This window comes from Cardiocondyla obscurior, linkage group LG27 (assembly GCF_019399895.1).
Source record: "Cardiocondyla obscurior isolate alpha-2009 linkage group LG27, Cobs3.1, whole genome shotgun sequence".
NCBI classification, from domain to species: Eukaryota; Metazoa; Arthropoda; class Insecta; order Hymenoptera; family Formicidae; genus Cardiocondyla; species Cardiocondyla obscurior.
Genome location: NC_091890.1, coordinates 795,736 through 819,544, shown reverse-complemented (window position 1 = coordinate 819,544; position 23,809 = coordinate 795,736). Strand labels below are relative to the sequence as shown.

General features: G+C 43.2%; 2 protein-coding genes across 3 annotated transcripts; one reads left to right on the top strand and one right to left on the bottom strand.

Annotated features, from left to right (window-relative positions):
* The first annotated feature begins 1,806 nt into the window (after positions 1-1,806).
* LOC139112237 (uncharacterized) lies at positions 1,807-18,229 on the top strand. Its single transcript, XM_070673132.1, has 10 exons — positions 1,807-2,878; positions 14,027-14,533; positions 14,647-15,751; positions 15,859-16,530; positions 16,676-16,991; positions 17,073-17,143; positions 17,291-17,487; positions 17,560-17,687; positions 17,767-17,946; positions 18,029-18,229. The coding sequence occupies exons 1-10, from the start codon at positions 2,779-2,781 to the stop codon at positions 18,197-18,199; spliced, it is 3,447 nt and encodes a 1,148-aa protein (XP_070529233.1). The 5' UTR covers positions 1,807-2,778; the 3' UTR covers positions 18,200-18,229.
* Positions 18,230-18,914: 685 nt separating this feature from the next.
* LOC139112242 (protein SERAC1) lies at positions 18,915-22,818 on the bottom strand. 2 transcript variants are annotated; one of them, XM_070673140.1, is made up of 15 exons: positions 22,499-22,818; positions 22,294-22,421; positions 22,040-22,219; positions 21,846-21,973; positions 21,609-21,719; positions 21,354-21,492; positions 21,137-21,280; positions 20,815-21,072; positions 20,528-20,723; positions 20,243-20,404; positions 20,019-20,146; positions 19,755-19,907; positions 19,535-19,681; positions 19,295-19,361; positions 18,915-19,063 (listed from the first exon to the last, which is right to left on the bottom strand). In XM_070673140.1, the coding sequence occupies exons 1-15, from the start codon at positions 22,561-22,563 to the stop codon at positions 18,946-18,948; spliced, it is 2,124 nt and encodes a 707-aa protein (XP_070529241.1). In that variant the 5' UTR covers positions 22,564-22,818; the 3' UTR covers positions 18,915-18,945. The 2 variants fall into 2 exon arrangements, with proteins under 2 accessions (XP_070529241.1, XP_070529242.1); XM_070673141.1 differs by lacking the exon at positions 22,294-22,421 and having other exon boundaries at positions 22,499-22,817.
* Positions 22,819-23,809: the final 991 nt, after the last annotated feature.

Sequence of the window (23,809 nt, the reverse complement as noted above, 5' to 3'; positions counted from 1 at the left end):
GCGCGCTGTACTTCCTGCTATCGCGGCGAGAATATAAATTGGCGTAAAGCCAGTCGGAACCGGTGAACTACGTGGCCGAGAACCGCGTCATTAGGTAACGCGCGCGCGAAACAATCGAGAGCAGTCTTGGTATGAAATTCTCACGGAATCCTTACGAAATTTCAGCGTGCTCATGATGAGGACTTCGCGACGGAGACGAGCCTTTTCCAGCGAGATATTCGGGATGCCACGCGCGTTGAGAGCGACGCTGATCTTTACCAGAAGCCAGTCATTCTCTTGCATTAAAGAAAAAAAAAAAAAGAGGAAAAAGAAACTTGTTTTTACTGCACGAGCATAGTGGAAATATTTGCCAAGTGGCGTCAACGCCTGAAGTTCTTTGCAGCGAGAGACCGCCTTTATTTTAAACATTTCTCTTTTGCATTTCCGAGAATGTGTAATTCTCGCCGTACCGCGATTGGAGGTAATTTCACGGTTTAATAATATAATTACGAGACTGGAGGAGGAATTATATAATAATATAATCAAGGAATTATACAACGAAATATTTTTATTTTTAGGAGAATAAAAAATATCGGGCGAAATGACACGCCGCGATTACAATTTCACAATGCGAGAGTTTACGGATTTGATGACACCTCGTCGTCCAAGGGATTCCCGTGCGATCATCGCTGATCGAAATTACATCACGCGACTTTCTCCTGGTTCTCCCGACCTTGCGCTGCGCCTTTTTCGTCTCCGGTGCGCCCATCCGGATCAATCCGTACTCTCGATTGCCGGGCGGGACCCGGTAAAGGTCAGCCGCGATCTGGCGAGGGTTAACGAACGGGGTAGGGTAACAGGATGGACTTGGGAGAGCGGATTTTTGCGAAGGCCTGCCCGGAGGTCGAGGAAGTGCCGTGGGAGACCCTGAAATCCGATTCCTTCGGCTCGCCGGGGCGAATCGTATTTCTCACCGTTCGAGTAACGCGATCGATTAGATAGATTATTACGGCGTTTCCTGTTACTCGTACGATCGAGGTAATTTTGCTTCGAGCGCAATCTACATTGTTACATTATTTGCCTTTGTAAATCCCAACCGTTTCTCTCGCTCGTACTAAAGTCCTTTTCCATCCACAGGATTATTTTTATTTGGGAAAAAAAGACGTCGTTGTGGAGAAACACCGTGCCAACGTTTTTTCGAGGGACTCGCAAGCAAGTGCAAACTGTCGTCGCCTATAAAATTTGAGAGTCCCTTCAACGTTCATCGACCGTTCGTTGGACCGAGAAAAGGCGGCGATTTCTCGGCGTGTCCTCGCCTTCGCACCGGTCAGCGATCCTGAAAGCTTGTTTGGAAGGCCTTATCGACCCGCTTCCACAAATGAAGAACCAAGGCAAGCAGTTGGCGGTAACAAGGTGATCTTATTAATATCTGCCAGCATCCGCGTGCCCGAGTTCGTGTGATAGTAGTAAACGAGGGTCGACTTGCACTTCCACGGAATTTAAAGAATCAGTAACGTAGACAGCGAGATATACAAATTACGAACAAGTAAAATTAATCGGTTTGCATGTTGCACAGTGAACGATTATTCAAATTTATTTCGTATAGAAAATCGATATTTTCATAAACTTCAAGATTTCTATATAAAGCAAACGTAATTCGTTTTGTAAATTATATTATATTATATTAAAGATTTCGTTTTCTTTATGAAACGCGCAGAGAAAGAGAGAGCGAGATCTCACTTTTAAATAATGAAACCTCTCGTTAAAATGTTTCTAAGATATTTCATGTGTCATCGCTGTGAGACACGATAGGTGCTTTCCATTCAATCAATTTACCATTTAGAGTACTTTCCATTTAATTGTCCTTGTATGTCGACTCCTAACTTTGCTTCGCGTTAATGAGCTGGCGAGTAAAGAGACAGGAGGAACAAATTCGTAGCGCGAAAGCATGAGAAGTCTTTTCGCGACTTGTATCAAATTAAACTGAAACAAAGAACGATAAAACAGTTTATATAATTAGAATTACACGGAGTGCAGTCGAATTTAAATTGCAAACCAGCTTAGGCGCGCGTTTACGTTATCGAATAATTTATATCGACTTTTGCAGGACCGAGTACTTTCTTATACGAGTCGCTGGGTCGGCTTGACTCCAATCTCAGCATGAAAGCATTACTAAGAGTCATGCTTTGAAATGCCCGAGCGCATTATCCACGTGCGATTCCCGCGAGGCGCGAAGGATGTCGCCGACGGTCGCAGCCCATTGTCATCGCCGAGCGTTCCCCGGCCGGGGGCCCCATTGTCGATTCCCGTCCCCGATCATTTTCACGAGCGCCAAAACGCACGCAGCGGGCGAGACCCCGTCGATTTTGCCGGAGAAGGTGGAGAACGAGGGGGGGACGCGAGGGGGGGAGACCAGCGGAGCCGTTGGAAGGGACGGTGGATCCTGGCGGCCTCGACGTGCCAGCTCCGCCTCGAGCCCGCTCGCGGCTCGGCCAAGTGAAAGTCGGATTTTGCTTTCTACCCGCTCTACCCGCTCTACCCTGGCCAGTGACAAGCGTGCCGCCGCTCGCGTACGAACGGCGCGGTTCTTCGTGCCCGACAGCGATGGTCCTTACCGCGTGCGGCTAACGGCACTGACAGTTCTCACGTCCGCAGGAGCGCGGATCCGCTGGACATCCGCGTCGAATGGGGACCAGCCGGTCGCTCTCGGCCCGCGCGATGAACTGCGAGTGATTTTGCGAGGTGTCCGCTCCGCGCGCAACCACTCTCATCGAGGACCACGAAGAGGCCCAGGGAGATATGCCGAGGTGTCGACGGGAAGCGGCCGCCTCGAACGGCCGAGTGTTTTTCTTCCGCCTGCTGCTGATCTGCGCGCTCGTCGCCGTCGGTCACCAAGAAGGTAAGCCGATCTCCAATTTGGTTTCGAACTATCCGCTTGCCGTTCGCCTCCGCTTGTCGAAGTGCGCTTGAGATTATAATGACTGCTCGCGAGCCTTTCATGGGTACGCTCTCGGTGAATGTGAAGGATATTTTATCGAGAAGGGCACGGAGTGACGGGACCACGGCATCTGGCCGGGGCATTTAGATTTCTGCACGCATGCACTATCACGGAATGTATCGGCGCGCTTTTTTTTTTTTTTTTTTCGTGTAATACGTGGTCTAGATAATTTGTGATTTTTGAGAGAACTTGATGTACGAACTCTGTCACGGGGGAGATTAATTACTCCCTAATTCTGCGCGTCAAAGCGTACAACGCTGGCTACTTGAAGCGAGCATACATTACAGTTAAGAACCAACGGAATTTTAAAATCCGCCTTACGGCCGATGCTACGTATTGTTCATACTTATGCGGCGTGTCCTACTTTTACCTCATTATACTTGAATGACAGATGATCGGAACGGTCCGACGCCAATCCTTTTTCGATATGCGTGTCGAGGGGAATCGTCGCCCAACGCGAATACCCTTAAAAGCCTCCGCGAAATCAAAATAAGCAACAAAAAAGAAATTCAATAGCTCGCGATAAAATGTAGCGTCTCTCTTCCTTCGATCGTAAATTACCGGAAAACCACTCGAGCTTTCCCTTTGCAGAAAAAAAAAAAGCAACTCCATATTGGCAGGATTCGCAGTCAGGAAATGATAGAATCTATCCAGATAAGCCGCGGCCGTTTCTTGCGAAACGCACGATACCGGGAATCTTGCTCGGTCCGGCGGTCTCGCCGGCGTCTGACTCGGTTACTCGAAAATATCCCGCGACCGCAAAAGCAAAACGCCGCCGTTCGCGCGCGAGATAATGGTTCGCGGTCACGAATCGACCGCGATGTTTGCTCCGCGCCGACGTAATTCCGCGCCGCAGCCCCGATCCGCGATACAATGGGATTGCGATATACGGCCGCCGCGTAACGGCGACAACCGCGGTTCTCCTCGGGGCCTTATTGTCGGGCCTAATGGACGACGGGGACTATCGCGATACCGCGCCCTTGTCGGGCACGGGCACCTTTCCCTCCCCCTCGCGCCGCGATTTGTAATACCGGGCGCAACCATCCTTCGCCGAGCCCTGCCTCCTTTGTTCGCCATTGTTACGCTTATCGTCGGACGCACGCGAACACGACGGATTGGCAAATGATTGTCAAACAATCGCGCCACGCGTTACGCATGGACGTGCGAGAAATCCGCGCTCGTTCGTTATTCCGCGCTCCGAGAAACGAGACACGCTGAGCGGCACGCGACGCCGATTTGCACAATTTCCAGATCTCCGCGAGACCGATTACGCGGATTATCCCGCGGTGTATTACATTGTCTCTTGGCAATTGGTCGTATCTGAAATTGATTATTATTTCGTTGGAGCTACTTGCCGTTATGAGATGCACGCGTGTCGTAACTTTTCGTTCTCGCGATTTCGCCGGAGGTTTAACGAAGAAGAAAAAAAGAAATAAAAAAAAAAAGACTGTCCCGTCGAGAGGCATCGCGAGTTAAATATTCTCCCGGCGATCTTACTCAAGACATTAATATCCAGACTTAAGAAGTCGCTAAGTATAATTTAATGAAAGTAATCAACGAGCATCTTTTTTTAATCTGACGCTCTTGATGCTAAAAATAAGAATTGACATGCGAAAATTTTCAAATTGCAATCGCATCTCCAAGTCGGGAATTGTTATTTATTTATTTCTTTCTTTCTTTTTTTTTTCTTTTTTTTTTCTTCTTCTTTTAAGAATCGCCGCGATCGGTACCCACGACGGGGCATCAATCCGTGAAAGTTTCTCGCAATCGCACGTGACTTCAATGAAATCTCGCGCGGGGGCCTCTTCGAAAAGGTCGAGGCAACTTTTGCCGTGGCTGGAGGCTCGGAAATCTTTCGATTCGGCACGAAAGTGAAACGATCGGGTTCGTCCTAATCAGCTATGCGAATCCCAAAATAGTCCCCGCGTCACGAGGATGAGTGGTCGAAGTTCCTTTTCGCTCCGGTCCGCATTCCTTCCCGTCGCCCTCGTCTCCCTTTTTGCCCTTTTCGTTTACCTCGAAGGTACAAGCTGGCGCTAAAGGTCGCAGGAATTTCGACGGTGTTAAGAGCCGACTCCGGTGGCAACGAACGACCTTCCACGTTCGAGATGACTGCCCTAAACGGGTTGGTCGGCGAAGCGATAGACAGATGCGCGATAAATGGGAAATTTGCCATTACGATTCTAGCCGATCGTGTAGGTACCGATGTAAGAAAAAAAAAGAAGAAAAAAAATATAAAAAAATTCTCGAACACGTTCCCGCGTAGATTTTTCTAATTTGCCATTACGATTCTAGCCGATCGTGTAGGTACCGATGTAAGAAAAAAAAAAAAAGAAAAAAATAAATAAAATAAAATTCTCGAACACGTTCCCGCGTAGATTTTTCTTCGTCTCTTCGCCTCGCGAGGCGCAATATCGATATGCCGATGATATTCTCCGCTTCAATCGCGCGCTGCTGCCTTCGCCGCTGCGGAGGAGTAGTCCTCACGCACCTTGAAACGCCAAATACGTACGCAGATCTGGAATATAAATTGCGGGAATCGCGCATTGTAAAGGGAGGGACCGGGATAAAAATCTCGCCTCGCGCGGCGAAACGGCGAGATAAGTAAATACCTTCGATAAATAAGACTGCCCGTTCGAGTCACGACGAAATAAAACGTTTGCGAGACGCTGAAAAGTCTCTGTATAAGTAATATTACGCGATACCTGCTGAAAAATATATTTTAATTTATGCGAATTAAAATGCAGAAATATTTCTGCACGCCGGGGACCGAAAGTAGGGACGAACTTTTTATATCTGTCGCGGTTCATATCCGCGGAGTGAACGATTGATACGCATTAAGCGTCGATTAACATTCGACCCACTTCGAACAGCTCGAACGTGGCGTTAGATTCTCCTCGGCTTTCCATTTTCACGCGTGCACCTCGTCGTAATGCACACCGCGCCTTCTTTTTTATCCTTTTCTTTTTTTATTTTCTTTCGTTTTCACCGTTCCTCGGGCATGCGATCGAGGAATTCAGAGCGTCGAGTTGAGAAATACAGCCGCGCGGAGCTCACTTGCGAGTCTTACGACCTTCCCTCGCGCGCCTCGTTTCCTCGAAGCCGCCGTCGCCTTTTCTCAATCGGATCTGATTCACGACGCCTATCCCGATGATCCTCCACGGATGAGAGTAATCGGAAACGCCTCGCAACATCGCGAGCAGCGAGAAATCACGAGATTGGGAAAGTCCGACTCGTCGCTCGTAGGCCAAGAATGCACGTATCGCTGCTCTGAAGAAAACGTCGGTTGCCCAACAAAAATTCGCGCTACAGAGCTCGAGTCCTTCACATTCATAATGACGATTGCATTATCTCCTCACGAAAACTTACAAAATTCGACATTTATCCACGCAGTTTTTGAAAATTATTATTAATTAAAATATATCGCCCAGGATGAATTCTTTCTTCATAAAGGATCGTCGTAACATCTTTAATTAAAAAGAGTAATAATTACGGCGCGCGACCTAGAATTTTCGTGAGCGCCGACTTATTTCTAAACGGGGAAAAATAAAAATGTTGAATTTTCGACTTTTAGTATCCTTCGAATTCTCGTAACACTTAAGCCGATTAATTCGAACGCTAGAAATTTTCCCTTCGAAATCGCCCTCCAGCTACTTCAGCCACACCTCGGTGGTCAATGAAATTGACCTTTAAGCATTTCTAAGATCAACGTAAAGAAATTGCTCACGTAATGGCTGCTTAAACTTATACGACTTTATGAAGAGACCTTTTTACTGGCAAAAGGCAACGGGTTTGATTGAATTACGTAAGATCGATCGTATCCATGCTTATTTAATCACGATGTACGGTTGCATCTCATTATGAGGTGGATCACATTAAAGCACGCTAAAGGACGGCGGTAGAAAATTCCTTTCGTGGAAAGAAAACACAGCGGACTGCCGAGAAAGTGTAATAACATACGTGTTAAAAAAAAATTTCTCTACGTAATAGTAATAACGTGATTTTTCTGTAGAGAGCAGCGGCGGCATTCGGGGAGATTTTAGAGAAAGTTAAAGATAAAGTCGTATAAATAAGTCGTATAAATAAATCATATAAATAAGTGAGAAATAAAATCTGAAAGGATACACATATGTTGCACCTATCGCTCGTCTATTACTCGGTCTCCTCTTTCTCTCTCTTTGCATTTCCCTCTCTCTGCAGCTTAAGGTGCAGCTCTGCTAGATACCAGCCTAGGTGTTTACTACCTGTCTACTCGTTACACTCTATTTCACCTCACGTTCTTTCGCTACCGCTTCTCTTTCATTAAAAAAAAAAAAAAAGAAAAAAGAAAAAAATTCCAAACCGCATTAATTAATCGCGCGGCATACTTTTTATTTGCAAATTTACTACTCCTTTTTATTCCACCGTTGATTTTTCGTTGTAAGTCGTGAGCTTTTGCAATCTCCACGTCGTTAACGTTATCTCAGACAAATCTTTATTTGCATATGTTTTCGTGATACTTTTTGCGTCAATTTACAACACACGTTCGTGGAGAATTATTCGAATGAAAGAGTATGGAGAGTAAAAATAGAGACGTGCCGCTCGTCAGGCTCTTTTGAGGAGCACCTTAAAAGTTATTCTTATTCTCAAGCGGTATTTAATTATATATATTATTCGCTAAATTGCCGTCAGCTGTGGTATTACCGTCGGCGGGCTCGGCTGCTGGAAAAAGGATGGCTTTCGTTCGCGAGCCGTCGACAGCCGTCCGCCAAACGAGCCTCGTCAGCGGCCACGTTAGAAAGTACCTCTTTCATGCGTGCGAGCACGTTTCGTATCGACGTACCGCGTGCACCGTATTTAGGCCTCGTTTTCACTATCGCGGAACAGACGGGGAACTAGAGGCCGTGCATACGTAAAACGTCTCCTTTTTCCCCTGAAACGCCGCGCAATTCCTCGCGTGCTGACCGCGCGAGAGCGGGTTAGATAATCAGCTTCACGGTACAATAAACTCGGCACCCATCGACGTTGATCGTTGCACGTGTTAGCCAAACTTGCGTAGATTATTTGCGAGCACGCGTATGAGGAATATGATCGGCGTGATTTTCTTACGAATTTTTGCCGACGAATCAATCGATTTCTTTGTCCACGTGTTTGCGCTTTCCTGCGGGTTTTAAATCTGGAAGGATCGACTTGAGTCGTCCGACGTTTATCGCACGTGTTAGCCAAATTTGCGTAGATTATTTGCGAGCACGCGAATGAGAAAATTGATCGGCGGGATTTTCTTACGAATTTTTGCCGACGAATCAATCGATTTTTTTGTCCACGTGTTTGCGCTTTCCTGCGGGTTTTAAATCTGGAAGGATCGACTTGAGTCGTCCGACGTTTATCGCACGTGTTAGCCAAATTTGCGTAGATTATTTGCGAGCACGCGAATGAGAAAATTGATCGGCGTGATTTTCTTACGAATTTTTACCGACGAACCAGTCGATTTCTATGTCCACGTGTTTGCGCTTCCGTGCGGGTTTTAAATCTGGACGGATCGACTTGAGTCGTTCGACGTTTACTGCACGTGGGATTAGAAATGGAGCCGGGCTCTCTCGATTGTGATAAGCGTTCACGTAACACACCTCGACCTCGCCCAAAAGTTACCGAATTATCAGGAGATCTCGTCCAGTTTCTGGCTCGATATCGAGCCCTTTCGATGATTTCGCGATCACGGATTTAATCCCCTGCTCGTCCCACATCGTTTCCCTCGAAAGGAGAGAACGAGTTCTGCGCTTTGCCGGCTATTAACATAACTGGAGTAACGAAATCGTCCTGCCGGCAGAAGCCGCGAAACATTCGGCGAGCGTGAGACTCCGCGCGTGGAAATTCTTTGAATATGTTACTCGCGACGTCGAGCGACTTCGCGATTTCACGAGGATGCTCACGAGGCTTAACTTTCGTATCGGCAGAAGTCGATACTTTGAATCGAAATCCGATAAATCTACTTTCTCGGAGGTGCATGAATAATTAAAGCTTAGACGACGCGCAAAAGTCGAAACTGAATAAATTCTCTTTTTATCGATCAGCGCGAAAATACTTTGGGAGGAAAAAAGAGCCGAAAGGATACATTTAGAAAAAGGATCTTAGAAATAATAATGAGCCGCTTGTTAATTAGTCGACTGTTAAATTGGCAGGCAACGAAAGGGAAGTAAATAACGAGCATCTAGGAAATCCTAAAAGCAGCATAATTAATTGACATAATCACCTGCGAGGAAATCTAAAACCAGTTTGTAGAAAGTGTTTCACAGCTTCACTTTTTTTATCTTTCTTCTTTTTCGTGCTGCAGATGAGTTACAAGTGTTGACATATAAGAAAAGAATAAAAAACAAACGCAAGGTGGAGAAATTATGAGCGACGCCTTCCCGGCACGTTCCTCATTAGTTTAATGACTAAATTACGAAAGAGCGGAACTTTCCCGGGGAAAAAGTCCATTTATTTTTATAACTATTACAAGTGCTGTCGACGCATTTAAAAGCTAATCCGCATTTATTATAAAACGTCGGTAATCGTATTTTTGACTGCAGCGATAAGATGTCTCGTCGCGTTTTTTTTTCGCTTTCCATTGAGAAGACAATCCTTGAAGGCGCGTTTTGCCGCTGTTCAATTACACGCGATTGTATAATAATAATTTAAAGCGCAATAGCACACACGGAGACCCCCGGAGTGATACGCGCGATCGCGATCTAGGAATTCATTCTCGCATGTCCGCCGGCAGGCGCTCGAATTGAACGAAGGACGATCGAAAGGAGAGCGCGGCTCGTTTGCCTTTGGTCGCAACGTCGATCGAGAGCGGGCACTTCCTCGCCGTGTCCCGGTCGTGAAAGTATCGCTCTCGCAACGGGGAAGTGCCCGCGAAACTGACCGTGTAAGCGTTTATTCGCGGATCACGCCAGCTGAGCGATCTCGAGCGCCCGACACGCGATTACGTTCGGTAAGGCGACGTTCGGGGTGAGAAACCGCTCGTCGAAATTCACCCTAAAAAGGAAGGAAGGCTCCGCTCGAGTGGAGCTTGCGTTAACCGGCGGGAAACGTGCTCGCTGGCCGCTCACCTCGAGATATTATCCCGCGACGATTAAACCGCGCGAAGAAACGTCGGGAATCAGATTCGACATACATCCTTCGCGGCGCGGTATGCTCGCGACGCGCGGAATTGCGCGAGACGTTTTAAAAAGCCGAGTTACATAAGCCGCACGCATAACAATTCCGTAATGCTCTCATAGCATTGTCTCTTTATTCATTATCTCGTCATTGCGGAAAATTAAAGCCGTTTCAAAACGCCCCGCGCGTTTCGCTACGTGACACGATGACATTTAGCACTCGCCGATGGTGCTTAGTAAATTTTAAGAGTTCGCCTGCTTGAACAGAAAATAAGTAAGAGGCTCTAAGAGCGCAAGAATCGCGAAAAGAAAAGGAAGCCTTGCGAAATGTTCCCCGCTCCTTGTCTCGCTCTCGTTCGAAAATTTATTAAATAATTTCGTTGAAAAAAAGAAAAAATTCAGGAAAGCAAGTCGCGTGGAAACGTAACAAAGCATATGTGTTGCGCGAGCGGCGGTCGCGCTCCGTTTGCCCGTCGAAAGCGAGGATCTCTGGGGCCGTGCGAGTCATTAATCCCATTCCCCGAGTAATGCGGACTGATTATCTATTACCGCGATTTCATTATTCGCGCGTATGTATATATGTGTACGCCGCTCCGCCCGTGGCGGCGATAATGTCCGGCGTTAAGCGTAAAATATGACCTGCTCCGAGTCACCGCGGTGGAATCTCTCCCGCATAAGGCACGAAGCCGATCTCCGTAGCCCCGTCGTGTCGCGGACACGTTGCACGAGCGAGGAACAACCCTCGCGACGTACCCGAGAAAAGAAAAGGCAGCCCTCTTTATTTTATTATTTTTTTTTTATATTTTTTTTATTTGCGAAGCGATCGGTAATTAAAGCGCGCGATTGAGCCGATGAATTCTCGCGCGGACAGCCGATTAAAAAGGAGCAACGCGAGCCGCGCAATTTAATCCGCCTCGCTTGTTACTCGCGGGGCTTCTCCATAAATATCGCCCCTATTTTATATTTACGGACGAATTTCGCGGCGATCGGCCGCGCTCGATAGCGATCTCGGCGATGCGCGATTAAACCGGCGAGGTAGCAATCATCGTGCGCGGCAGATGTAATTAGCGTTTTACGGAGGTGGATTTTTCCCCTCCGGCGGCATCCTCGCTCGTCGCGGCCTTAAAAGCCCACGTTTAAATAAGCGGCACTAAAGGATGGCCGATACACCCGCGGTATTTAACGCGGACAATAGACGAGGAAATTTTTCAGCGATTTTTCTACGCTAGGCGGGGAATATTTATATTTCCTTCGTCGCATTCATACGCGCCGTCAGCCAATTACTTCATTCATATCACTGGAACCCTGGCTCGTCTATTACGCGCCACGTCCTCCAATCGGTTTTACCTCATCGTTTATTAACGCCGCGTTTTAACCCTCGTTCATTTTGCGTCCGATCTCCGGACGGACGCGGGATTGCTAATCTAATTTATCCTTTAATCAGATTTGCCTCTCGATGGGGGCCGGCATCGCGCAATCATCACTTTACCCGTGCCCGTCGCGCTTTTCCCCTTCGCGTCTCTCGTGCTTTTCGCCCTAAGCGATGCCTCGGGGTCGTGCGCGATCGATTCGCGGCGATGCATCAACCGAGTCGAGATGAAAGAGAGAGAGAAAAAAAAAAAAAGAAAATAGAGAAAGAGAGGACGAGGACAGGGAGAGAGATAAGCTTAAACACCTTGTAAGATTCAAACCCCGCGCGGCCGTGGTAGCGCCGGGGAAACCCCGCCTTAATTTATACTCGCCCCATGCACCGATCTATTAATCCCGGGCCGATTGTGAAGCGTGGTGAATGCGATCGGGCCGTGGCCGGGCCGTAATTATAATTATCCCGGCTATTTGCGGCCGCATAACTCACGGCGAGAGCGCGCGGTAAAAATCGGGCGACCGCGCGCGAATCGTTCCGCGCGGACGAAGACGATCGTAGATCATTTCGGCGGTCGTTACGGGACGCGCGATCGCCGTGATTAATGCGCGCTCGATCGCGCGCGCGTGCGATAACACGAGCGCGGGCTCGCAACCCGTTTTTCAATTTTATTGCACGGTCTCGTAAGGGAGGAGGAGGGGAAAGGGAACCGAAAGGAGAGACGAGGGAGAAAGCCGCGGACGAGTTTGCCGGAGAAATCGCGGGTACATATAATTTTCCGAGTGTTATAAAATTGGCGGAAATTTCTGCGGCTTTGGAAGAAAGAGGCCGGTGCTGGAAATCTATCGTTGCGGAAACGCAAAATCGGCGCGAAGGAAAATTGCCCCCGTTTCTCCCAGCTTTAGCCTCGCGAGAATCGAGCGTTGAATTAAAGCGCGCCTTCGCGCCCTGTAATTAATTGCCTTGGAATCCGCGGCGCGTGATCGAGAAATTAAACGTATAGTCGCAAACGCGATGATCCCCGGGTTAATTTACGCCCGAAGTATGTCCCCCCGAGGTCACCTCCGTTCCGATCCGATCGTACTATTTACGCCTACGGGGCTATTCTAGTTACAACACTCTGGAACACAATACGAGCGCACCGTCGCGTGGACAACAAAGAGACTTCGGGATTGAATTGCGTATTGTACCTGGAGGCTGCTCGTATTATTTCAACGCTCAGCGGCTAGTTAGAGAGAGGGAGGATGGAGAGAAAAGAGCGGAGTCGAGAGAGAGAGAGACTTCGTCTCGATTGTCGAGATCTGTAACCGATCACAAATTATGTAATGATTGCGAAAAATAATTGCGGCAATAGAGAATGAAAGAAATCTTTGTGCTCGTTTCTTTTGATTTATTTTTTCTCTAAACGAGCGAACCGCAGCTGAAACGAAGTTCGAAGTATCGCTCGGCAAAAATATAACTAAATTTGTAAATTTATAATATAATTATCTAATGCCCATTTGCTTTTTGTAGTAATTACAAAAAACAGCAGATGCACAAATAATCCGTATAGTAAAATATATTTTTTTTTATTTCTTAATCTAACCAAGACCTCGTTGTTCTTATTTCAAATTACGCTCCCTACACGAGAAATAAAATAAAGCAAAACAAAATAAAATAAAATTACGTGATTTATCGCGTCTTCTCTCTCGCTTGACATATTGATCTGTATCTTATGCGCCTTTATTATAGCGCGCGACGTAATATCGCTCTCGTTACGTTACTTCTCGTTGCTCTTTATCTCCCCGTGAAGGCGTACTCTCCACAAAGCTGTCCCCTTCGACACACGGGTCCCGAAGTAAATATCCATCCCGGAGATTTTTATCCTCCGGTATATTGCGCAAGCCGCTAATAAATTATTCCCGCGCGACTCCTCGACTTTGAATGCACGGCGCGAAATGCGCGATACCTCGCCTTTCACCTTGCTACGATAATGCATTCTGTCGTGCATTGTGGTTCGGTCCGGGATAGCTGCCGTCGCGTTATCGTACGCCCGTACCTCGAGCAACAATTACGCGGAAACAACCGCGTCGAAAATCGGCCGCTGAAGACCGCCGCGGTTTCCCGCGATTAAAGAAGACCGGATAAGTCAGCTCGCGACGTTACGTTTTTTTTTTTTGCACGCGCCGCTAAGAAAGTCGGAAGAGACCACGTCGGCGAAAAGAAGACTCATCTCCCGTCGCGGGAGCATCACGCGAAAGAACCGTCCTAAATAAATCAAGGTGAAGAAATTAAGGTCGTTTCTTCTCGCGGGCCGGATGCTCTTACGAAGCGTAAAAACGTAGAAAGTCTGTCTTTACATTTTTTTTTCTTTTTTTTCTTTTTCTAAATTTTCAATCGGCGCAGCTCGACTTTGCGAGAAATTCTGATATACACCTGCTAGAATCGGCATTGAATTTTGCGAAAGATATATTTTCCTCGCGATGGAAAGAGTCGCGACACAGAGACGAGAAATCAAAGGCATTCCGAAAATCATTGATGAATTATTGGTAATTAATACTAACGCAGTACTTTCTGAATTTTCAGAAACGGCGCGGTCCTGGAACAGACTCTCGCAGTTGATACCGAATGCGAATTCGGTGTACGGGAAACAGGACCGCAATGCATCGCCGCCGAGTAAAGGAGCCGACGCATCGCCGGCGCATCCGCCGGCGGAGAACAATGTGATGGACACGTCGAAATCGAAGGAGGCAGGCGGCCACGAGGTGCAGGAGGAGGAGGAGGAGGAGGAATCTAAACTGACGTACGACTCCGAGGAGTACGAAGATGAAGATAAGCATGGAGAGGAACATGTGGAGAAGGACGAGGTGGAAGAGATAGAGGAGAAGCAGGGAGATCTCTCTGATACCGAGAATGGCGCAACGAAGAGAGAAAGATCTCCACCGGAAACCAGCAGTGCGCCGAATATCGAGGCGGGGGACAACGCCAGGGATGGCGATTACCTCGAAGATCTCCCAACGAATAACGACGACAATACATATTATTATTACGACGAGTACGAAAACGGAAATCGTTCCCGATACGACGGCGCGGGTAAGTTTCGCTCGTCCTTAATCGCAGCAATTACGTTTATTTCTCTTTCCGCTAATCTGTATAAGATTTCATCTTTAAGCGTAATATAATATCTTCCCGTTTCTCCGTTTCAGACGGCGAACACCTCGATTACTTAGACACGGAGTCTGAAGAAGAGGATGTCACGCCGGGAAACTCGGCGGAATCGGAGCACGGCGTTCTAGAGAAGAGAGAGAAGGACGTTTCGCACGGATCGACTTCTAACTCGTCGCGAGTCGTCAAAGGAGAAGTCATTAATCCGATATCGTCGACGGAATTGAAACAAAGTTCGTCCGTGGAGAGTAATGATAAAACAATTACTACACTTAATGCGTCTCTTCTCGAGGAGAAAGAAAAGAAACCAGAGGAACCAGAAGAAGAACGAGAAAAAGAATCAGAAGAAGAACCAGAGGAAGAACCAGAGGAAGAACCAGAGGAAGAATTAGAGGAAGAACCAGAGGAAGAATCAGAAAATGTTTCCGCCGAAAGAAATATCAGCTCTATTCTGATAGGCGGTGCCGTTGTATCCGTAGTGACCACAAAAAGCGTAGTAAATGGCACAATATCGGTTCCAACGACAACCTCGCCGACTCCTACAGAACAAGTAGCGTCGCCGCCGACGCCGTCGTCGCCCTCGTTGGCCGAAACCACCGAGGAACATCCAGAGGTAACTACTGAGGATTCTGCGAGGATCCTGGCTTCCGTACAAACCAGCCGCAGCGTGTCGGGTGCGCGCTTTCTACCCTTTCCGGTAGTAGACCGTGTGGAGCAGGTGGAAGCTCACGACGGATCACCCGAGAGTAAGAAGACGTCACTACCACCGTCCACTGAGAGCATCATCGACAAGCTCGACTGGGCGCAATCTAAGCTGTCTAGCGATCTTTTGCCGGCGGCTATCCTCGGTACGGGTGGCTTTCGAAATGCCGGTAATACGTTGCAGTTGGACGTCCTGGCCGAACGAGATCGCACGACTATAACTACGACAACGACAACCCGTAGAAGTTTCACTACTACAGGCAAAACGCCGGTTATTAGCAAGTTTATACCACGACGTTACAACGATAAAAAATTGGATCATACTAGCACCAGCACAACGAAGCCGCGATTTGAAACCACGGTCGATAGCCTAGCGGGTTTGCTGCCTCGGAATTACGTACCGAGAGGAACCACTCCGAGTGCAATTCCCAAAACAAATTTCAGGTAGGATATGTTAGAAATAAATTTTGTAATTGTATACCAATCAATTAAATCAAAAATTAATTAACAGTTAAAAACTCTACTGAACGTAATTGGCATTTTTCTTTCAGGTCGTTTTCGAAACCAACGACATCCACGGTGGCAGCAGAGATAAAGACCGCATCGACTACGCCACGAGCGAAACCTAAACCCAGCGTTGTTGTTCAAGATATCAACGCATTCTTACCTCCAGGATATAAATTAAAGAAAGAAGATACAACTGCCACGGAGAGTTCTCTCCTTAGCGAAATTCTTGCCAAATCTAAGGTCGACATTTCATCTCTTTTACCCCCTGGTTACGACAAAAAGAAGGTTGAAGAAGAACCTAAATCAAAGAATATTACGACTACGATCTCGACCACAACGACCACAACGACCACGACAACGACGACAACACCAAAAAGTACAGGCGTCTCTCCAGAAAAGATCGCCTCGTCCATCCAGGACCTCTTCGCGTCTTCCAAAGTCGACATCTCCGCCTTATTACCCAAGGATTACGAACAGAAAACAAAACCATTTATCCCGGCCAGTAAAGCCGAAGACACGATTAACGAGCAGAATACGACGATAACAGAACGGACCAATTTTGAAGCGTCTACGAAGAAAGCTGGCGGTTTGAAAATCGTATTTCCTAGCAGACCAGGCGGTCGCAAACCGATTCATAAAATAACTACTCCGCAAACAATTCGAGGAGAAGGTCCAACCACGGCAACGCCAAAAATACAAAAGGGATGGCCGACTCGGTAAACAAGTTTTACATTTCTTTATATTTTAATTATGATTAAGAGAGTAGATTCTTTAATCTAGTGATTTCGGTAAATATTAAATTGGAACGTTCTCTAGTTATTTAGTACAATTTTTAATTCGAATCGTGCCGATAAATTTCAGAGCTACTACAGAGTTTACCGGATGGCCTACCCCGTCCACCACGCCGATCTCCATCGAGAAATTATTAGAGGCAGCGCGCACTGCCACGGTAGCATCGATGAACGCATCGTTTATTCCTAGCACAAACGAGATCTCGAGCACATCGTCAACGTCGACGACGACGACGACGATGAGGCCAACGACTCCCGGCGTGTGCGACGACGAGTGCGAAGTTGCCGGAACGATACGTATCATCGGGAACACGACATGGGTGCCAGAGCTACTCGATCGAAATACTCGCGAATGGCAGGAGCTTGCAAATCACGTGGAACGAGAGGTACATCTTCGCCAAGCTTTCTATTAATTTTACAAAATAATATTTTTGTTTAAATCACATTTAATTTTTTTTTTTTTTTAGATGAACCTTATCTTTTCGAAATCCAGCGTTTTAATGAATTGGTACAAAAATATAAGGATCGACTCCTTCAGGTAATTTTAAATACTGTCACTAGGCTTAAAACTTCAGAGCTTTGAATCATAAATATGACATAAAACCAAAGAAAAAAAAAAAAAAAAAGTTATAATTAAGATAATTTTGTATTAAAACTCAGCAAATATAAAATGATTAATTTTCAGCCAAGGCAGCATTCTGGTAGACTACTTTGTCGAGCTAAACAATTTACAACAGAAAGTGAATACGCAAGAACTTAAAGTAATTTTCCACGACTCGCTCAGAACATACAACGCTAATCGATGGAATGAAACAAGCAGCATGAAAGGTCCATTAAGAATGGGAACATTCACTATTGATCCTAAGTACACTGATTTTGTAGGTGCGTCATCAAGCATTAATTTTTTTTCGATTTTTTTCTTATCTATTATATGTACGTATAATTTTTCTGCAGTTATACCAAAAGTGAATATGCCCCAATATATTGAGAAAGACGATAGATTAATACCTCAATGGGCAATCGCAGTGATAGTGATTGGTGTCGGAGGTCTGCTATTTATTATCGTGTTTGGAGTGTCTGTAGTAAGTATCAAAACCATCGGAGATTTTCACGCAATCACAATCAGCGAAAACAGAGACGATGAACGAACTTGTTTTGCAGCTCGTTAATAGACAAAATGGATCGAAACTGAAGCCGACTATGTCCACTATTTACGACGAAGAAGTGTCGAAGCACACATCGAGTCACAGATCAAGTGACTACTCGAAACCGGTACACACGATATGGACCGATCCTGACGTTTCTTGGAACGATAAGTCTTTTGAATCGACTTCAAATAAGGTAATTAAAGCATAATATACAAAACACGAACCAATTGCATATTGCACGTAGTATGCTTATTCTAAACTTTTTTTTTTTTTAGATTTTGGTTGACAAATCTTTCCAAGATAAGAAATACAATATGTACGACAGTTGGCGATCCGAGTGGAACGGTTATTATTACAATCCCTCGCATACGAGTAGCAAGTACGGTTATGACAGTACCACGAATCTATCAACTCGTCACCATCCTGATTACGACACGAATTTCTAAACGGCAATAAATTGCATTTTCTCCTATTAATACCGAGAATTCATTTAATTTATTTGGCACTTCAGGTAAGTAACGAGAGATTTATCAGCATTTCTACCCTATTTTTTTTATCAATGCTTGTCCATTTTAATACGAAATCATCGTATCTAAATTTTAAATATATGAATTTTGTACTTCCTCATATATTTCATAATACCTTGTGTTCATTAATTTGTGACATCGAATTATTCATTAATTCTCTACTATTTGCCTTAAGAAGGGATTAATTTATTCTAGTCAGAATAATAAATAATCACATTAAAATCGGTCATTCTCAACCCGAACCGATATTACTCTAACGCCAATGTTATCGCGACGCGTCTGAAATTATAGATATGTAAAATAGAGATAAGTAAAAAAGAAAATGGCAATTATACTCACAACGAAACGTCTCCTTATAACCCTAATAAAAATTAAACTGGAATTTATTCTCGGTACAAACTGAACCAAACGAGAGTATCAATTAGCATCGCTAAAAAGTGGTAGGAATAAACTTAAAAGTAGTGAGACGCGTTCTCTCGATCTTTTCGGTAGTCGGCACTTCGCGGCACATGTATTACAGGCTTCGTGTGAGACGATGCACCCTACGCTAGGTTTACATAACGTTAGCTGCTGTCGCCGCAGCAAACATCTTTCTTTCAGTGTACATCTATTCGGCTCCAATATAAAAAATATATAAAATTCGTATATTTTATTTTTGTATAAAATTAAAATAACTTACTCAACAAAGACAATAGGTTCTTAATCGATGGGGTAGTTGTTTCTTCCCGAGTGTTAACGTGGCGTTTGAGCACACTCAAGAGTTTCTGATACAAAAACGATTGTCTGTAAAAAAAAAAAAAAAAGAAATGGAATAGCATGAGTGTACTCGGCACTTCGTGTTCCGTTATAATTACGTAAAAAGACACAACCGTATTCAACAAGTATATGGTTTTAAAACATCCTTGGAAGTTAGACAAAGATGACTTGATTAACGATATGATAAAGCTTATACATATGTCTTCCTTTAATCCAATGATGTTTTAAACTATACCGAATTTTAAATATATGCATTACCTGCTAGCCGGTTTGCATATCGATAAATGATCTTGCGGAATCTCGAAGAATTCTCCTACGTCAGGATCTGAAAAAATATGAGTAGTATATCGTTTTATATTTGTATGGCGTGTGTTGTTAATAAGAATCTAGATAAATTTAGATTTATCTGCAATTGCATACCATCAAGATAAGCTGATTTGTAACCGATAATTAATGAAAACGGAATATCAATGTATTTTTAATAATATAAAGCATTACCTGCTGAATTAAGGCTGACGAATTGAAAGGGAAATTTCAGCGAGGTTACAAGCGTAGGTTTAGACTCAGCAAAGCTCACAATCTCTATCTGACATTCATTTAACATTTTCAAAAATTCTTCATGCAGTTTTAGCAAATGCGGCGATCCTGAAATGTTAGACTAGATTAAAATAACAAATTGTTACACGTTAATTAAATTTAGAAACGAATTGATGATTACCTTCGCGTAATTCTTGAACCTCGATTGTTGGCCACAGTAACATTTGCGTTGTCTGTTTTAAAGCCGCCACATGCGAACCTCTATGAGGAGTACCATAAAATAGAATAGCCTTAGTTCTTTTGCAGATTCCGTGCTTGTCTCCAGTTTTCCACTCTACGAACATTAGTTACGATATAACAATGTTAATAATAGCAATAGTAATAATTTTATCAATACACATATTACTTACATAAAAGTAAGTATAAATTTTTAATTTACGCGTACCTTCAACAAGCATTTTTTTAATTAATAATCCACCCATTGAATGCGCGACCCATATAAGTGGCCGTTGGCCCACGTTTGCCATTTTTAATTTGGTAACGATTTCTTCGCTTCTCTCTTTAATAGTGCTCCTAAAAATAAATGTGATGGATTAATCGTAACTCTTAGTATATTTAATACCTGAATTTATTACACGGAAAGCTCAAATACAGTAACACAGTACTTACTTCATGCTTTCTATTGGGCAAAAAGGAGTCCACATAGATAAACTTGTACCATAATTAACACCTATAACTCGCAAAGATGGTATGTCTACAGACAACCAATCTTTGGGCCAGCAAAGTGTTTTAGAGGTAGAGTCAGAGTCGCATCTCATGCAAACGTCATCTCTAAAAAGACATAGCGTACAAAAAATTAATAAATAATTAAAACTCGATATTTGTAATTTGCAGGCAAACATATTTTATCATTTTAAGTTTAAATTAAAAAATGTTGGATATACGGGAATGTACCCTCTACAAAAATAAGGTCCACACGCACAAGCGTTTGTGTTTTGCGGACAATCGTCCAATACCACTTCAAAATCTTGGCCTATTTTTCTCCATTCACGTAGATGCAGATCACGAGCCAGATCTTTAAAGAATTCCTGAGGACGATCGTCATCGATCATAGTAGACAAATAATCTGTAGTCTCGACTGTGTTATTAGCTACAATTAAACACGTAATTTAATTAAAAAATATAAAAACAAATAAAAAAAAAAATTAAAGAATTAGATAATCATATAGATATTAACAAACCTACAACTCCAAATGAAGATTTGTCAATGTCACGTTGTCTCCAGGTAACGAAAACTCCACCTAGCAATCCATGCAGAAATACGATGTCCATTTTCGTAGCTGCGTGAACTCGATATGTAGGATAAAGAAGATAAACGTTTTGCGGATATTTTGCTTTTTCATTTCCGTCTATGTCTAGATTTACCAATGCACTGATCGCTTGTGCTGACAGACGAATGTCGTCGCTGCGGGACCAACGCGATAATATACCAATCCATCCTTAACGACAAAAGTTATGTCAGTAATGTAATAATAAATAGCAAAAATATTAATTTTAACTTACCAGATTCATAGATATTTTCTAAATATTCAGAATGAAGTGATATGTTGGATAATATCCTTGCTAGTAGTATACATATTTCTACGTCATCACTGCAAATTTTCTGTAATGCAGTCAATATTGGTAAAGCTCCAGCATTAATTAAATCTGAAATTTAAAAATAAAATAAGATAGAAAATGTATATCAATCTGTAAAATTAATATAAAATTAATATTGTACGTTTGGCATATTGTTCTACAGAGGAATGATGACAAATTGCACGAACACAACTTTTTAGCAATTCGTCCTCTCGAATTGTAGTATTTTCCATAGAAAGACCCAAGCAGGTTAGATCATGATCAAACCATTCTACAAGATCCTGCCAATTACAGTAAATAATTAATTAATCATTAATACTGATTTTATTAAGTTTTAATTATATAATACTGTAATAATGTATGTGTTATATATTTCTTTTTCATTTTATACACTTACTCGGTGTGAATCTTTGAACATTTTGCTAAGAAATTGTGTAAGACAAAGATGTGTGTTGCCACATAAAGAGTTCAAATTTAATAACAGCAAATGTATTTTTTCTAGTACATCCTGCAAAGAAACAGTAGTGCTTATGCTATATAATAATAATTGGCACAAATGTAATTTTATGACATTGTAAAACTTTGATAAATACTTAATCAAAATAAAAAATTAAAATTAAATTTAAATACACACGTTTAAGGTATGTTGTATATGATAATACGGTGGTTGTAGAAAAAATGAGGAATTAATATTTGGCATTCTTGCAAGAGCTACTGCTGTTTTAGCATCCATCATTTGAGCCAAATGGCAATACTGCCAGTCTAAAAAAAATTACATTATATAATAAAAATTACAGTTAAAGAAATACTGACAGCTAGAAATCTCACCTTTCAAATGTGTCAGAGAACCCAACACAGTTACAGCTTTGTATCTCTCGTTTCTGTCCCCATGTTGAGCCATATACAATAATTTATATGCAAGCTTGTGATTCTTCACCTTCCACCATTTCATAAAAATATCACTGAGGCTTCTGGACTTTTTTGGCGTAGGCTCACGTAAATCCTCGTCTATTCGAAACATAAAAACATGTAAAATTAGGAAAGAATCAAGGGAGAATTAAATTTTCTGATAGATTGTTTACATTGAAACTGAGGGTCATCGATGTAAATGTACTGTGCACGGGTTTGCTCCAGGTTTAGAATATTTGTGTTGACGGTCGATCGAAAGATCTGCGATATCTGCCGCAATTGATACAAAAACCAGCAGCCGCTACGTGAGAAATAATATCAAACTAAGTCGCCTTCGATCTTGATCTCGAGTGTTAGAGTAACCTTGGTGTCTCTTACCTAAGCACCACGACGCAAGTGCCGCTTGTCTTCAAGTAATATACGTAACCCCGCGACGACCGCATCGTTCACACCGGTACGGCGAGGGCTCGCGTTTTACGAGGAAGAATTGTGTTCTCCGTCGTGAGGTAGGATCCTTGCATTTCAAACTTCGACATGTGTCAAGTCGCTGACACCAGAGAGCCCAACTCGGAATTGCGGCTTCCACGCGTACAGACACAGAGGCTCGTCCGTGTGAAGCCAACGCTTCGGCTGTCATCGGATAGAAGAACAGGCCAGACCTATATACTGTCTGTCCTGTTCTTTCGTGGCGTCGCCGGCAGATATCTCAGATCCGCTTCTCGGTAACATCGCGGAGTCTAAAATAATTTTAAGTAGTATGAAATTCGAGTTACCGAATTGTGTATGATCCGACATTTTCAATGTATAATGTAATATAAGTTTTTAATGTACAATGCAACAAAAATTTTCCGTCCCACTTAAACAGACTGCGGACTGTCGGTTGTATATACTTTTCATATTTTCTGCAAGTACAACCGGTGTGGTTAAAAATTTTTGATGCATCCTACACATCATTTCTCCTAAAGCAATATAATATTATTGCAAATAAATATATGTAATATATGTATACAGGCGCGCGCCTGTATTTTAATTCAAGGAAATAAGACAGCTGTCTTATTTAATTCATTAAATAATAAAATTGTAAAAAAAAGCATCATTTTTCTGAAAGTAATATATATTAAAGTATATGCATATAAAAATATATAAGTATACATAAAACATATGTAATATAACAATTAAAATAAAAAGAAATAAAGACAATTAAATAGAGAATTTGTAAAAAAAGCATTATTTCTCTGAAAGTAATATATATTAAAGCATATGCATATAAAAATATATAAGTATACATTAAACATATGTAATATAACAATTAAAATAAAAAGAAATAAAGACAATTAAATAGAGAATTTGTAAAAAAAGCATTATTTCTCTGAAAGTAATATATATTAAAGCATATGCATATAAAAATATATAAGTATACATAAAACATATGTAATATAACAATTAAAATAAAAGAAATAAAAACAATTAAATAAGAAATTTGTAAAAAAAAAAAAAAAAAAAAGCATGCGACTCACGAATCTGCATGAGCTTCAGCGGAGTTGTTGCCGGTGACTGTAACATAAATAGGAAAATATTAATTCAGACATGTTAGTTTCTTTTTGATAAAGATTTTGATTTAAAAATTAATGCTTACCTTAAAGTTGCTCCGCCGATGCAGGATACCCCCCGGGCCTGCTCCTCCTCTCA